At 41.6% G+C, this 16,804-nt stretch overlaps 1 protein-coding gene across 5 annotated transcripts in view; it reads right to left on the bottom strand.

Moving 5' to 3' along the window:
• Positions 1 to 16,804, bottom strand: part of GRIA4 (glutamate ionotropic receptor AMPA type subunit 4) — a 229,062-nt gene that overhangs the window by 8,215 nt on the left and 204,043 nt on the right. For 4 of the 5 annotated variants that reach the window (XR_014546993.1, XM_083609035.1, XM_083609037.1 and 1 more), the window contains exon 14: positions 2,304 to 2,418. The exons of the other annotated variant lie outside the window; for it this stretch is intronic. Coding sequence is in view for 3 of the 4 variants with exons in the window: in XM_083609035.1 (XP_083465161.1) it covers positions 2,304 to 2,418 (115 nt within the window). In the remaining variant the exon portion in view is untranslated. The remainder of the gene's footprint in view (positions 1 to 2,303; positions 2,419 to 16,804) is intronic. 5 annotated transcript variants of the gene reach the window in all.

A 16,804-nucleotide genomic window follows, 5' to 3' on the forward strand; every position in this document is an offset into this window, starting at 1 on the left:
TGGGAAATAACATAAATAACATTATATATGTTATTTTATGTTATTCAAGTAAAACTACATAGAATCGCATTGCAAAGTGACGGAGCGGAGGCCACAGAGGCTGCTTATGTCGTGCACAGGGTTAGAGACAGACATACGACTGGGACCTGCTCCATCGCTTCAGGTAATGGGCACATACTGCTGGGGAAGGCTTGGGAAAAAATTGCGTGCAATTACTGTGAACCCAAAACTATTGGCTTTCACCGACATTCAGTGGCCGACCAATAAAACGCAACCAGATGTTGGAAATGTTTCCACTTTTTTTTTTAATGTCGAAACAAGGAAGCACCTGATTACCAGATTGCCTATCCGTTGTCCTCAAACTCACCTAGCCTGACATTTGAGCAAAATATCAACTGGACAATTTAGGCAGCAGACCAAAGCTGGGAAGTAGTTTCCATGAGGCTGAGTAGGATCTGTTTCAGTGTAAATCTGTTTAGGCTCCCAATGCGCACCAATATGTATGGGCCTCCCTATCGTTGTATATTTCAGTAAGCAGGGAAGATATAGCTGCCTCCCTCTCCATGGAAGGTATGGATGGCAACACCCTTGATAGTTTTTATATCACCAACTAAAGACCTGATTATCCCGCTGGGTGTTTAGAAGAAGTCGGTAAAGATGGCTGACACCTGAACGTTATTTTATGCTGCACTGATTGCTGCTATACTTTTAAACTGATCTTTATTTAATTTCGTTGCATCATGATGTTTATGTTATGGGTGGGATCCTTTGGTGATGGAGAGTGGCCTACAAATTTCATTAAAAAATATTAGAAAGCTGTGCTTAGAGCACAGTATGTTGTGTGTCCCCAGGTGTATAAATCAAAACCCTACTGAACCAGGCCATTCCTTTGGGTGGCACTGGGCTTCTTTCAGCTTTTAAGTGCCTCCACAGGGTTGTTCGAAAGATGACATGGAATAAGCCAATGGGTTATTTGGGAGAAGGGGGGGTATAAATGTGATTGATAAATATAGATAATATAAAGATAATATAATATACCCTGCCAGATGGGCAGGGTATAAATAAATAAATAAATTATAATTATAATTATAATTATAATTATAATTATAATTATAATTATAATTATAATAATAATTATAATTATTATTATTTATTATTGTAAAGGAAGCACCTGCAATCACATGTTTACATGAGTTTTCTTTCCTATGGGAACTGAATGACACTTTGAGCAGGTAGAGTGGATCATAAAATCAAGATTTATTAATTTCTTAAATGTCTATTTTGCCCTTTATCCAAGGATCACAAGGTAGTTTACATATTAAAGCCCAAAAATAACACAACATACTAACAAACAAAAACATTACCCCCCCACACACAATTATGCCAAAATGCTAGTGTTCAGGGGACAACTTGTGCACCAGAGCTTGGGCCCGACTCTCACAAAACTACAGTTTCCAGGTTTCATTTGCAGAAACCACAACAATAAATCCACCTTTGTGTTGGTGTGCTCTAAAGGGAAATCATAGAAATGAGGCTATCCGGGCAAAGTCTGGCCCCTGCAACTAGCTGGCCTGCTAGTTGCCACCCACCCAAGAGTTAAAGAGAGTTTTTTGGATGAAGTAGTGACTGTAGCCATGGGGATTTTCTTTTTCAGTGAAAGACCGGGGTTGTCTCTGTGGCCTACTGAAAATCTTCCTCTTCCAAGAAGCCTTTTAAGAAGAGATCTTCCCCAGTCTGCATTTGTGCTGCAATTGATTTATTAAATGTTTTAATTGCTTTCTGGCCTGTGTGTTTGCTGCCTTCTGCTCTTTTGGGAGGAGGGGCAGGACATAAATTTAATAAATGAAACAAAATAAGTTGGCCCACCAACCTCCAGCTACAGTAAAAACCAGTTGGTGATGGACAAGCAGCCTGAGTCATTCACCTGGAGAGACAGGGAGCTAGTTGGGCTCTTGTGATCTTGTCTGCTGTGCTGTGCTAATGTCTTCCGCTGCATGTTCACCAAGCTGCTTTGTCCCTACCAACTTTAGCGTCAAGTCTGTTTTGATTTTTTAATATGTAGAGATTCCAGGTATGACATGCAAAATGACGATTTGGATTCCCAGGCCAATATGTTGGGCTTGAGACTCAAAGCAAGGATGCAAATATTTTTGCTTTGACAGTAATTGCACACATCTGGATGTTGGTTTTTCGCTTTTTTATCAATGCCGTCAAGGATTTCGTGGCAAGGAAGGAAAGAGCCCCAGCAGATGCACCAATTACTCTACATACTGTTTACCCGCTTTGGTGACATTGAGGCTAACCTTGGAGTCACCTCCCCCGCTGCCACATTCTCCTTTGTCGTACCACCATTTGTTTTTCAATTTGTCCAAGAGGCCTTGTTCATTCAGTTTTAAAACTGCGAGGTTAACAGCATTTCTTGAAACGATAAAACATATTTTGTAAGAAACTGCATAGCCGTTAAGATGTTAGAAGGAACGAGGACTTAAAAAGCTCTTTTATCCACACACTAAATAAACCTCTCATTTGCATATTATAACACACCTGTGGGGAGGTAGAAGCATGCTGGCAAACAAATTTGGGGAGGGAAAAATGCATTTTTTCCAATAGAGGGCAGCTTTATTGCTCAGTGCTTAAGTAAGGATAATATGATTTTGTAAACCGATAAAAAAAGAGAGAAGGAGCTATTCACGTATTTTCAATGTGGTGATAAAATGCAGCCAGGATATAGAATTTAGAGTGTGTGCATCCTTTCCCCTACAGTTTATAACAGACAGTAAAAAAGAAAAAGACCCTTGATTCAATTTCTTTAGCAGCCAGAGAGGTATGATTGTTTGTTGTACAAAATACGAGTATTAAATTTCAGTTCTCTTGAGCTGAAATAGTCAGCTCTTGTACTAGCATTAAAGTCTGGTGGTAAAGTGTGAATTAAATAGGTGTACAAAATGCAAGATCAGCCCCCCGCCCCCCGCTTTGGTGCGAGTCTCTACTTCTTTTTACAACTGTCCCAAACATAGGTGTATGATACGCAATTCAACCAAAGTTAAAACATATTGAATCCAATGGAAGGGATTCAAGCACTCCCATTAAAAACAATGAAACATAAAATGTGCTTAATTCTATGTGGATTATGCCCAGATGATTAGGCTACTTTATTGTTTATGATATTATGTTAGAGGCAGTGTCACTAGAGAGAACTCACCACCAGATATCTAAGGGAGCTTGCTTCATGGAATTTAGGATAACGGTGGAATTCAAAACAGAGCTCTTACCTGACACCATTGGGCTTCATATTGCAACAAATTACCCTAGACTTGGCTAGAGGCTTCTGGACCCTGGCATCCATGCATGGTGTCATCAACATGCACCAGGGCTCTGAGATCCATCCCTGCTCCACCCACAGAGGAGAACAGGCAAAGGTTGCCTCGGTGTGTCACTGATGTATCAATGAATTCCAAACAAAACTGAACTTCAATTTTTGGAAACACAGGGTTGCTAACAATGGAAATCAGATAGCTCCTTTAGCAGAGGCTCATGAAATCACTGGATAGAATTTCCATGGCACCACATTGTCTGATGCTATCTAATGCCCAGTAGACACTGAACAGCAGGTTTAAAGCAAACTGACCTTGCTTAATAAAAATGTGGGCCATGTGGCAACATGTAAAAATGCAAGGCAGTGATTTCATCCTCTGTCAGTGACTGTCTTTTGCTGAGATTAAATCTTAGAATTGAAGCTGTTGCAGATAAGCAAAGGAGCTCTCAAATGCAGAAACTTATTCTGGATGTACGTGTTTTGTGGCCCACAAGGAGTTGGACGGCTCCTCATTTAAATCAAAGTTTCCAGGCTGAAGCCTATAAGGGCCTGCTGATATGGGTTAGGCAACAGGCCAGGGTACTCTTCAACTGGTCAGGACCATGGACAGCTCACCACAGGCTTGATTAAAAGGTAAGGATAGATTAAAGGCAAATCAGTAAGTAAAGAGTTTGGAGTGTTATTCCTGTGAGATTTTGGAGCCAACGGTGAGCATCAGTAGATGGTGGAGGACTATGTGGGCTAAAACGGGCTGCACCCTATTAAAGGGTGCATGCTTCAGCCTGAAGTCTCCTGCTGCCTCGTGGGCATGGCAAAGTGCCCTACTGAGTTGCCAGTGTCCTGGAGATGAGTTATTGGAATCAAAGGGATAGGGCAAGGTACAGGATGGAGGCACCACTTGTCCCTTGTGGCTCCTCCAGTGCAGGCATGGGGAGTGTGTGTTGTCTTCCGCCTGTTGTTGGCTATCCATTGTGTACACTTAGTTGAGATTCCAGCATTGCACGGGGCACTGGACTACTAGATGATCCTCAAGTTCCCTTCCAACTCTACAATTCTACGATTGAACTCCCATCGGCACAGCCAGAACGGCCAATGGTCAGAGATGATGGGAGCTATATAGTCCTGGGCACATGTTCTCCATCCATGCTCTAGTGCAGGGTTTCCCAAACTTGAGTCTCTAGCTGTTTTTAGACTATAGTTCCCATCAACCCTGACCACTGGTCCTGCTAGCTAGGAATGATGGGAGTTGTAGTCCAAAAGCAGCTGGAGACCAGGGTTTGGGAAACACTGCTCTAGTGGGAGAGTTACTATGGAGGATATGTCCTTAGGTGGTTCTTGCTCCTAGTCCTTGCCATCTTCCATCTTGTAGAACTCTTCCCCTGATAGAGGGGGCTCTTGGGCCGTGACAGCTGTACTGGTTATACCTTTGCCCTGATGATGCCAACTCATTACTGTGGACCACCCTGTACATAAGGAGAGCATCTTTATGGGTCAGCTGTTTTGGAAACACATTTTGTCCTTTACTGCCTTTCATGCACATTTTTTTTTGGGGGGTGGAGTTGTTACACAGATCCTTGCCAACTAATTATGAGGTTTCACAACTGTCTCTTAACAGAATTGACCTGAGCCTCATTTCAGTGGCTGTTAAATTTGTATTAGATAGTGAATACAGATAATGTAATTACTTGTCTGTCCCTGGAACTCAAAATACAGGAATACAGGCTGTGGTGTTAGCGATAACACTCTGCTTTTTTGTGGATAAAGCCTTTGGGGCTATGCTTCTCAGGCAATCTGACAAATGTAGTTTTATACAAGTACTCTAATTATGGTTTGTGATCAAGAGGGAGAGGAAAAAGAGCAAGGCTGGACTGAAATTGTTCATTTGCTTCCTTTGTTCCAGGAAGCAGCTGCTTTTGAACCAGAGATATTTATTATGGATTTCCAATTAATCATTTAGATGACAACAGTTTTGTTTCCAGTTAGTACCTCAACCCACACCTTCCCTTCCCTTGAATATTTCCAGCGAAGTACTATTCATGGGGTGTTTTTTCTTGAAGATTTCAACCTCTCTTTCCTTCATGCTGAAAGTCAAAACAAAATGCTACTCTGTATATAAGGGGCTGCAACCAGTATAGCACCAAGTTACTCATTCTGTCAGCACAAGGATGGCACTTCTCCCTCTCCTCCTGTATGCCCCCTAAATCTATTCTACATTTTCCATCAACCCTGTGGGGCAGATTTGGGGAGGGTGTGGGGCATGTGGAGAGGGAGGAGTTCCATTACCCAAGGATAAATCCTTGTGCTGACAAGAACGTGTTAGGTGGATACCACCCCCCTTTGTTCTCCCCACTTCTTATTTTTTAAAAATTGAGGACCACCTGCATAGATAGTAAATCATGAGACTCTGAATCTCAAGGTTGTGGGTTTGACCCCCACTTTGGGCAACCCTCCCCATTTAAGGGGGTTGGACTAGGTGACTTGTGTCGTCCCTTCCAACTCTACAGTTCTGTGATTTTATGACACCATGGCTGGAAGGTATAGATACAGTGGTACCTCGGTTTTCGAACGTAATCTGTTCCAGAAGACGGTTCGACTTCTGAAACGTTCAGAAACAGGCACAAAGGGCAGTCTGCAAATTCAATAGAGGAAATTGGGGGGGGGGACCTCAGCGGAAGCCGTTAGACTTCTGAGGCGCATTCGAAAATGGAAGAATTTACTTCTGGGTTTTCGGCGCTCAAAAACTGAAACATTTGATTTCCGAAACCAAGGTACCACTGTAACAGAGAATTGGCCTCAAATGATCTTAATGTAGACTGTAATCTTATTGGGGCAGGGTTCTGTCCTTTACTTATATTACTTCGTAAGGTGTCATAAGACGAGTGTAGTGGTTAGAGGGATGGACTGGGTCTGGAAAGTCTCAGCCATGAAGCTCCCTTGGTGACCTTGGGTCAGTCACTATTGGGTCAGATTGAGTTACATCACAGGGTTGCTGTAAGGATGATTGTAAGGGGATGGGATGAGAAGAGTAATGTACACTGCCTTGAAAGCATTGGATGAAAGGTGGGACATAAAATAAACACACATGTTTAATAATATGCAACAACTGCTCTTACTAACAGAAAATAAATTGTGCTAAATGTGTCAGCAGATCCATGTTTTATTTTATCTCCCCCCCCCCCTTTGCAGCCATGCATAAATATGAAACTATTTTAAATTAATGCTGTTTATTCTCATGTTGTCCACACTGGCTCTGGAGATGGGATGGTGTGTTTCCTTCATTCTTTAGTTATATCCCAGGGCATGGGCTGATGACACATGAGGCTACCAGATTCCTGAAACTTAACAGGTCTGGGTTTAGCCACTGCTTGGGTAGGTGGTTGCTTGGAAACCACATGCATGATGGAAGGAAGATGTAATGGGTACGTTAGGCTGAGAGGCAGTAACTGTAAGTGGGGATTTGAACTCTGGTCTCCCAGGCCCTAGTCCGACACTCTAACCACTGCACCACAATGGCTCTCATATTGCACTACCAGAACAGAAATACTGGGTGCTGCCCTGAATGTCTACAAATCTTATTCTAATGCCTTATAGTACCAGAGATATGTCCTCTGCCTATTTAGAGAAATTATCTGTTAATTGAGAAATTTCCAGATTTACTTGAGATGGAGATTCCCATGCCTCTTAAAAGAAAAACAAAGCAAAATCCATCACGGGGGTGGGGTGGGGAATTACTCACCCTGGCCAAAATTCACCATTACGGATTAGGAAGAATAAAACTTTTCCACTTACTTTTTTGAGGAAGGTGTAAATTGCTGTTGATAGTCCTAAAATAACAATTAAAAAACCCTATAAAATCTAATCATGAGAGGGTTATTTAGTAGGGTTATTAGCCATATCCATAGACAATTTCACAGCACAATAAGAAAAAAATGGAAATAAAAAGGAATGAAGTAAATGAGATTTTTAAGCGCCTCTCATTGTTCTGAAATTAAGCTCAAATTGGTTATGAATCTAACCACATTGCATTCCTTGCTATATCTAACAGGCCATGTAAAAAACACTTTTGTTTCACACTGCCATTTTTAAAAAAATAGCTGTAGAATTAAGATGCAACCCAGTGTATCAAAATAAGCTGCTGTCCACTTTGCAATGAAACAGTACTGTTCTTCTGGCACAATATTTTGCATTTGCCCATCTGGAGGAAACTTATAGAAGGTTCATGGCGGAAAATGAAACTATTTTTTCTTAAAACAAAACTCTCAGAAATACCCAGGGTTGTGTAGGCCCAGCTAAGTTGCTCAGGTTTTATTTTATGATTTAGAACGACAGTACATAACTCTATCACGGAAGACAGTGAGCTTCAATTCAGTGCTTTTAAAGAGGCACATTGGGAAGTCATAATCTTTGAACTGAATCCCACAGAGTAGTTCCCTTAGCCCCAGTCCAAAGATAGAGCTCCTTGCAAGTAGAAGCTGCCTTGCCACTTCAGTGCTGGGAAACTCCACATAGACTTTCTCACTGGACATGCAGAGATTCCCCACCACTGAATATAGAAGCTTCTGCACACATGGAGCTTTCCTGAGTCCAGCAGAGCCTCAGCTTGCAAACAATGACTGAGGGCTATAGCAAGTAGCTAAAGGCAGCCAGTGCCTATAGGATTCTATGAACATTTCAGCAAACTCTCTAACCGTGGAGTTAGAATGCTCTATCACTAAGTTTTAAAGCTTATGCAGAAATGTACAACTAGCTTGCATCATACCAGACATGCAAATATCTAGTTACAGGTAGGTAGCTGTGTTGGTCTGCCATAGTCAAAACAACAACAACAACAACAACAACAACAACAAATCCTTCCAGTAGCACCTTAGAGACCAACTAAGTTTGTGTGCATGCACACGAAAGCTCATACCCATAACAAACTTAGTTGGTCTCTAAGGTGCTACTGGAAGGAATTTTTAAATTTTGTTTCGGCTACAGCAGACCAACACGGCTACCTACCTGCAACTATAACGATGAAAGGCACCATATTGAGCCATATGAAATGGAAGTCCATCAACTTCACCAAGAAACTTGCACAGGTACAGACTGACATCTTCTTTCTGACTAAATGCAAGAACCTGGCCATTATACCTAAGGGTCTTAGAATTAAGAACCCTCTACAATCCACTGCTATCTGAAGAAGTGTGCATGCACACGAAAGCTCATACCAATAACAAACTTAGTTGATCTCTAAGGTGCTACTGGAAGGAAATTTTTTTTTGATGCAAATATCATAGAAGGTGATAAAATTCAATTAGGGGAAGAGCATTGTCCTGAATGTGTTTTTAAAAACAGTAGCACATTGTGAAGGTTTTTCCATCAGAGCCAGCCCAAGACATTCTGCCATCTGAAACAAGGGACAAGATGGCACCCTATGCACAAAGAAGCTGACTAAACTGGCCATTGAAACTTATTTCAATAATGGCAGCATGGCAGAGTCCTCTACCACAACTGAGGGGAAGAGGCCAGGCCATGTGTTGCACACAGTTCTGTCCTCAAACACCACCCCAACATCTACTGCCTGTGGTAACTACCTTATTCTGCCTAATGGTAGGGTTGGCCCTGAATACAAAACCGCAAAAAACAACAACAACCTGTTGCTTTAGTCCTGATAAAATGCGCCACAGGGCTCTGGTTTCCTGACACTTTTTGGGTGTCATTCCCTTTACAGATCCCTTAACTGAAAGTATGTCACAATGCTAATACTTACCTGTTTTGTTGCCTCTGAAAATGGCACCTCTGGGCAAGACATTACTTCAAGCTGGTAATCTCAGTTGAGAAGAGGCTTTCTAAAATTGTAAAAACTGCAACACTATTTTTAAATGCAGAGATCTTGGAGTCCATTAAAACAATGAGCTCAGCCCCCACTGAGGCATCTTAGAGAATCAATTCTATATGATTCCATGATTTTATGGCTACGTAGAGGATTTTTTGTTGTCGTTGCAAACAGAAGAGAAAGCATTAAAGTGATCTCTGACCTTATTCATGTGAACTGCCTGCCATTTCGCTATTATCTTAGCAGGATAAATCTTTTTAAATGTCAGAATCCCCACAGTTTCCCCCTTCTGTTCAAGGCAGAGTATACTTGGCCTCTTTTCCTTTTCCTTTTCCATGGCGGCTGCTATAAAGAAATATAAACTGTTTGCAGGTGCCATAATTTCCTGAGCATTTTCACATTTTAAGACCCAGAAACCCTACTGGCAAAATACATAATGGAAAGGAGAAAAAAGATGTTAAACTTGTGCCATCAATAAAAGCAATATAATAAGCAACAGTCTTGGGGATATGCAGGGCTTTTCTTTTTTTTTCTAAGCCAGAACTCAGTTCCAGCCATTGCTATTATAAGAGAACAAGGGAGGCGTTCATGGTGAGTTCTAGCACCTATTTTTCAAGAAAAATAGCACTGGGGATATGACATACAAAATTGGACGAATCTATTTTGGCTATAGGACTAAGAAGCACCTTATCATCTTAGTGAAACAGTATAGACCAGGATTCAAAACTTCACACACACACACACACACACACACATGTTCACAAGATGGTGCCAATCAATTCTGATTTATTAATACTTTCCTCAAGTGCTTTAGTGCCATCTCTCTAGATAAAGAATAACTTTTATAACAAGACTAACAAATTTCTTATGGTATATTCTGTGGACCAGAGTTAGAACAAGTCAACAATGGGTAACCCTCCATATTTGTCCTGTAGGAAATGGTAATCAGAGGTACGCTTGAAGACTCAAGTTGCATTAGTTACCATGGCAGAGCAATGGCATTTGGGTTGGTTTAGACTAGAGCTTTTATTGATGGAGTGAGCTTTGCTAGATAAGTTGCTGGATATTTCATTTTTGCCTCTCTGTACTGAATGTAATATTTTGATTTTAACTATTGCTGGTCTGGATTTATTGAGTTGTATGATTTGTGTTAATTTCTCCTGTTTTATTGTGCCAGTCTTACAAGGTGACATATAACCCTGAATTTTTATTTTTATAATAATAATAATAATAATAATAATAATAATAATAATGATGATGATGATGATGATGATGATGATGTGGTGTTGGGGCTTGTTTTAATTACTCAGTAATTAGTGAAAGCCAGTCCGCACCTCCTTAAATATATTTCTTCCCATGTTCCAGATCTCAGCTTGGCCAAACTTGGGCTTAGGGGGCCAAGAAACACTCAGGCCTATGAGAAGAGGTGGCTAACTATGTATGATGATCTTCTTTGTTATAGATATAGAGCCAACAAGTTCAGTGATTTCAAGTGAGCACAGTACCATTGATACAGAACTGGCATCAGGACCTAACATCCTTCAGCAGCTGCCAAGGCCCCAACAGCCTAGTAGGGTCTACTGCTGACACCTGTCATGGGCCCACCACTTATTTTTTTTAAAGGCCTCTGGGCCTAGCTGCCATTTTCATTGTTGGAAATGGAAGCCATAGCCCCTAGTCACCTGCTGCTGCCTGGAGCACTGCCACCCACCACCAATGCTAGGTAAATTTGCACAAGACTCCCTCAGAGTTGTAGATGGAACTGCCCCAACAGTCAATGTCTGAATGAGCAATAGGAAACTGCTAACCAGTTGGGATGCGAGTGGTGAGGCTAGCCTACAGAACTGCCCTTTCGATGCCTGCATTCCTGCTATTTACCTGGATGAGGTTGGGGTAGGGCAGCAGGTTTAAGGTGTATATCAGTGGGGCCGGCGACTGCCCCTGTGAATCTGGGGCATCCACCAGTGTCCTTACCCTGCTCCTGGTTCCATTTGGACAACCACTTCCTCTTTCAGTTCTATGTGCTTTTCAAGACTCAAGATTACAAAGCACGGATCCACATGGATCCTCAGGATTTTTGCATTGGGTCACCCAAAATTCACCATCAGATCACATAGTATGTCCATGGCTACAGCCTGCACCAAAAACCCCCCGCATCCACTGTTTCATGGGGCAGCAATGGCGCAAAAATGTGGTTACAAAGTACGGATCCACATGGATTCTCAGGATTTTTGCATTGGGCTACCCCAAACTCACCATCAAATCACACGTCTGTGGCCACAGCATGTACCACAAAAATCATACATCCACTGTTTCGTTCAGAATATATTTTTTCTTGTTTTACTTCTCTAAAAACTAGGTGCGTCTCATGGTCCGGTGTGTCTTATGGAGCGAAAAATACGGCATTTCTACCAGATCTGACTTTTACCCAGATCCTTTGGAAAAGCAGAGAGTTTGTGCACCATTGCACATACTTTTCTTCCTTCTCTCTCAATGGGTAGATTGTAAGGGGACTAATCTGTAGGATGCAGGAGAAATTTCTAGAGAGGGCAGCTGTCAGAGACTGGGCAGAGGAGGCATGATGGAGACCACCTTCCCATCCTGACTCTTCCAGGGAAGAGGAAGAAGAAGACAGGATAGATTAACAACTGGTTTGCGGGAGGTCACAGCTCAGAGGTAGATGAGAGGGAAAGTTGGGAAACCATGGGAGAGCAAAGAGCTCAAAGACAGAGGGCACACAGCAGCACCCGTAGAGGAGATGACGAGGATGTGGGAGAGAAGGTGGGTGGAGATTCACTCAGGACAACACCATTATCCAAGAAGGTAGGTAGGTTCTACAGCCTCTCTCTGTAAAGATTGAAATAAAAAAGAACTGTCAGAAACTTTTCTTTGTCTTTATAATTTCCTGGGCAACCAGCCGGGAGCTGCTGACAGCATCATATACAGACTAGCTCAAAAATCCAGATGTGCCCACAGCTCTAAAAAAAGTTGGTGCCCACTGAGAACACTGTCTCCTTTGCTTAACCCTTCATCTACATTCTCCTTCCTTGGGTTTATTTTTTTTGGGGGGGTGTTGTTGCTGGAGTTTGATGGAACCCTGGGAATAGGCATGAACATATGGTAACGCTGAAACCTAATGCTACACCAAACCATGGCTTAGGATGGCCATGCTGGCTCCCAGGGAGGAGACTGTGGGCTCAGCTACATTAGCCATGTTACAATGCTATAACTGCACTATAAACATGCAACACCAGATGGCACTGTAGAGCACGAAACTTTGTCTATGCAATTTTACATAGAGTTTTTTTTTTCGTTATAATGATCCAGCCTGTATCTGCTTTGCTCCTCCCCAGTCATTTTAGCTCAGTGTGATGTGGCAGCTAAGCCAATGCTAGTTTGGCTTACTGTATCTGGCCAAAATTTCCTTTGCCAGGGAATAAAAATACTGGAATACTTGAAGTTCTTGTTTTAATCATATGCATCTGTTTGGATGTTTTTTTTTTAAAAAAAATGGCAAACAGTGTTTTGTTTGTTTATTTCTCAAGTTGATTTTGGTGCTGAACGCTTGGCTGATAAAGCTGAGCCTGGATGAAGTTATGTTTTGCTAGTGACATAGTCTGGTAGGAACAATGTTGCTATAATAATTCGCTATCCAGCCTGTGCCCCCATCTCTAGACCCTGCAGGCATTTGAAGATTGCTGAGAAATGCAACAACTTGCAAATGTAGTATGAACAGTGGCTGTAGAAAGCCCCATATTATAATGCAGAGCTAGTTTCTTTAATAATTTGGCAACATTATAAAGTGAACACCTCTAAAAAAAGAGGACTAGGTTTTGTTCTTCCTTAAAATTCAGCATCTGAGTGAGTTCCAAGAAAGAACTGTTCTTAAGATGAAATGAATTTACTTAGATAAGACTCTCATAAACCCTCATGCGGCTTATCTTACATTTTGTTTCTGATTACATAATTTTTGTTTGCAGCTATCATTTCCAGCATGGTAGATGTTTCTTCTGAGATGTCCCAAATCTTGGATAAAAGTCAAAACTAAAGAACTGAATGAAAGAAAATTCCTTTCACTCCATAGGGTGGTGGCGGCCTAGGGATCTTTTTGTGACGAAAGGCCAGCCCCCACATCTTCCTCCCTAGGAGCCTCCAAAGAAGGAAGATGGGGGAACAAGGAAGAAGGGTGTGTAGATTTATCCTGGCTGTTCAGAGGAAGCAGAGCAAACTCTAATTTAGAGTAGAACCGCACTGCGAGTGGGTGATTGTAGTCACTCTAAGCTCAACAGGGACTGTAGCCTGTTGCTTCCTCATCGTCATCCTCCTGCAACAGATCACCCCTCTGTCTCTATTTCTGGAGACAACCTGGTTCAAATCCTCACTTCCCTACAGCTCATTGGGTTATGTCGGAGCAGCCACTATCACCCAACCTAATCTGCATCGCAGGTGTGTTGCTAGGGTAAAATAGGCGTGAAGCCACTTCTGTGCACCTGTAAATCCCCCCTCCTTTTTATCATTTGCTGCCTTCCTGTTTTTTTCTTTTCTAGAGGGTGGGATTGTGTATGTCACCTTCAGCTCCTGGAAGGAATGGCAGGATATGAAGACACACACACATACACACAAACAAATACATACACTCCACATCCATCCTTCCACAAAACCTAAGATCCTTTGGGACCTGTACATTTCTCGTCCCCCCCCTTATTGCTCAGGCTCATCAGTTTCAGTGTGTGGCTGAAGAATGAAAATGGAGCGTTGCGGCAAAGTGGTATCTTGAATGGTCTCTTTCATGAACAGCCTTGCCTGCTCTGCCATTTCTTTAACAGGACAGGCTAGCCTAAACTATCTCAGGTTAGGTGATTGGAGTATTTGTTCCCTTTATCCACTCATTCTGGATTGCCTTTTGATTTAAAAAGTGATCAAGGTGAGAGAGAATGCATTATGGTCATACATTATTCAAGTGAAACACAATTCAGATTAATCTCACTGAACGTGTTGCCATTTTGGTGAATTCATAGAGCAAGTCAGGAGAAAAAATGCTGCAAGTGCGAATAGCTTTTGAAATGAGAATTGTGGTGGGGGTTGAGGGAGAGAGGAAGTCACATGTTTGATTTCAAAGGTAGGCCCCCTTATATTCATTAGCCTATCTTTGAAATCAAGCATGTGGCAGGAAGCTCTCACTTTATTTCTCCCACACCATTTATGACACACTTCCAGCAATGTTCATATAAATTATACTTATTTTTGAACCTTCATTGGGGAAAATGCCATTGTGGAATATTATTGAGCTGGTTTTATGTTATGTTTACATTTAAACTAACTTGCCCCGCCATTTTCTACATAAACTTACATTTATTTTGTGAAACTAGTCTGAAGTTCTCTTTCCCCCCATTTTCCCGCACGATGTTAGCATAGCGTAAAATTTTATTACAGCTGAGTATAATTTTAGAAAGTGAGCCGCCAAACAAAGGCACTTCTCAAATTCAGTTTAGTTTCTCATTGAAAATTTTCCGAATTGGGCAACAGTGTACTCAAAAACATTGAAAGAAGCTGACTCATATTATTTGTTCTACTGTATTGTTTTAAACATGAGCTTTAATAATTTCAATCTGGGTTGGACTGCATTAAATTATTATAATAATACGGTATTTTGTTTCTGTGTTCAATCACTGTTATTATAAACTGCTTTGAGATGAGAGAGGCTTGAAGAAATAAAGGAATGAAGAAAGAAAGAAAGCCGGGGTGTTAGCTCCTGGCCATTTGAAGGAAGAAAAACAGTATCGTATTAGAATTTGGAGCATACATACAGGAAAAACAGCAGCAGAAACAGAGGTCCTGGGCCAAACTATTTTATATTACCATAGAAGACCAGACATTATGGACCTTCTGCCACTTTCAGCTGCTCCTTTAAGGATTACGGGTTTGAGTTGTTTTATTTTATTTGTTTAATTAAATTTATATACCATCCTTCATCTGAAGACCACAGGCTGGTTAACAGCATAAAAATACAAAAGGAGAACAATTCAGGAAACAGAGTTTTGGGGATGGACTTGCTCTTAGCACAGCAGGACCAAGTGGCTGAGGAGCTGGTGCCTCTCTCTATCTAGAGGCAAAGAGCCTGGACACCGTCCAGTTTTCACTAGGTTGAGTGAATAAACTACTTTGGGGGAATCTTCTGATAAACCCAAAGCACAGTTCAATCATCTAGGTAGTTTTTGTTCTTCCCTTGCAAAACACATAGACTGACCATGCGTTAAGCAAGCCAGGGGCTAGCAAGGACTTTTGCCCTTTAAAGCCGCAATGGAGGAATAGAAATGGATAAGGAAGGCCAGCCTTCTCTAATCCCCCTTAGGTTGTACCAGTGATACAACTCTACCTATTTCTAATAACTTCCAACTCAGTGCTATTTACCAAAAGAAGCTTTGTTAAATTATAGATATTCCCTGAAGACTGACAGCAATGAACAAGGAACAGCATTAAAGTTTCAGCTACATGGAGCTAAATAAACCCTTTGAGAACAGCTACTGTATATTACCAAGACAGAGATGATTGTTCGGGGAGATTTGCTCCCTCAAACAAATAGCAGGAATATTGTTTAACAGCAACCTCCACTGGGTGCTCGTTGGTCGAACTAGAAGGGTACAGAGCCGAACGGTTGATTGTTTTCTAGCTAGGTTTAAGTGTTTGCTACTGTTATTTATTAATTAAATCAATTGAACCCTGCCTCTTCCTTCCAAAAAAATATTAAAATCATAAACAATACCAAAGTCAGACTCAGCCATAGGCTAGAGCATGACATTCTGAGAACAATTCTCCCTTCCTTCCCACCCAATCTAATAAGTGATTCTCTCTTTCCTCGTATTAGAGTACAATAATTCTTTTGCAGTCATTTAGCAAAAGCAGAAGTGTAATTGCTCCCGCTTGGCCTGAAAGTGGTTAGGGATACCGCAAATTTCTGTCCCTAATGCAATTTCCTGTTCCTGTGATTTTCTGTTCCTAATGCAAAACCTACATTGTCAGGTGTGCAAAATCAAATACCCAGAGTGCAGTAGTTAATGTAATAATTCCACATGTGGAACAACTCCTATTCTTTCCCACACCCGTGTACACTCCACCCCCCCCCCCAAATCTGCTCTGGAGGATTGGGGAACACCCAGAACAATTGTAGGGCGTGCATGGGGACAAAAAGAGGGAAGGAAAGTCCCATTACACAAGCAGAAGTTGTTCCCAAAGTGCAAGGAGGTATTTGTACTACACTGAATACACAATGGAGAGTGGATGGAAAACATGTTGTAAACCAATTGTGAATAAAGATATTGTTATGCAGTAGTAAGTGTGCAGTATGCCCTGAGTTTCTTTCAATTCTTATGATTTTGTATCTGTTGGGGTAGAACGTCTGAGAGCAAGTTGGCCAGACGGGTTCCTTTATTTAAGTAAATACTTTGGCTAACTACCAGTAGTTAAGCACCATGATCAGCATAATCAAAGGAGTTGCTCTGTGCCATAGAACAAGTGGGCGGGCCTCCCCTGCCCATCTAGCTACCAGGTAGGACAACAAAAGCCACTGTAGTGTGAGCTTGAAGCAGGGTGGAAGCTGAATACACAGAGACATGATTGCTCTGTGCTGGATCCAAAGCTGTGACAAATGGAGAAGCAAGATCAGTTAGGGTGTT

This window comes from Podarcis filfolensis (genome assembly GCF_964270895.1).
Source record: "Podarcis filfolensis genome assembly, chromosome: 4".
In the NCBI taxonomy this organism is placed as follows: domain Eukaryota; kingdom Metazoa; phylum Chordata; class Lepidosauria; order Squamata; family Lacertidae; genus Podarcis; species Podarcis filfolensis.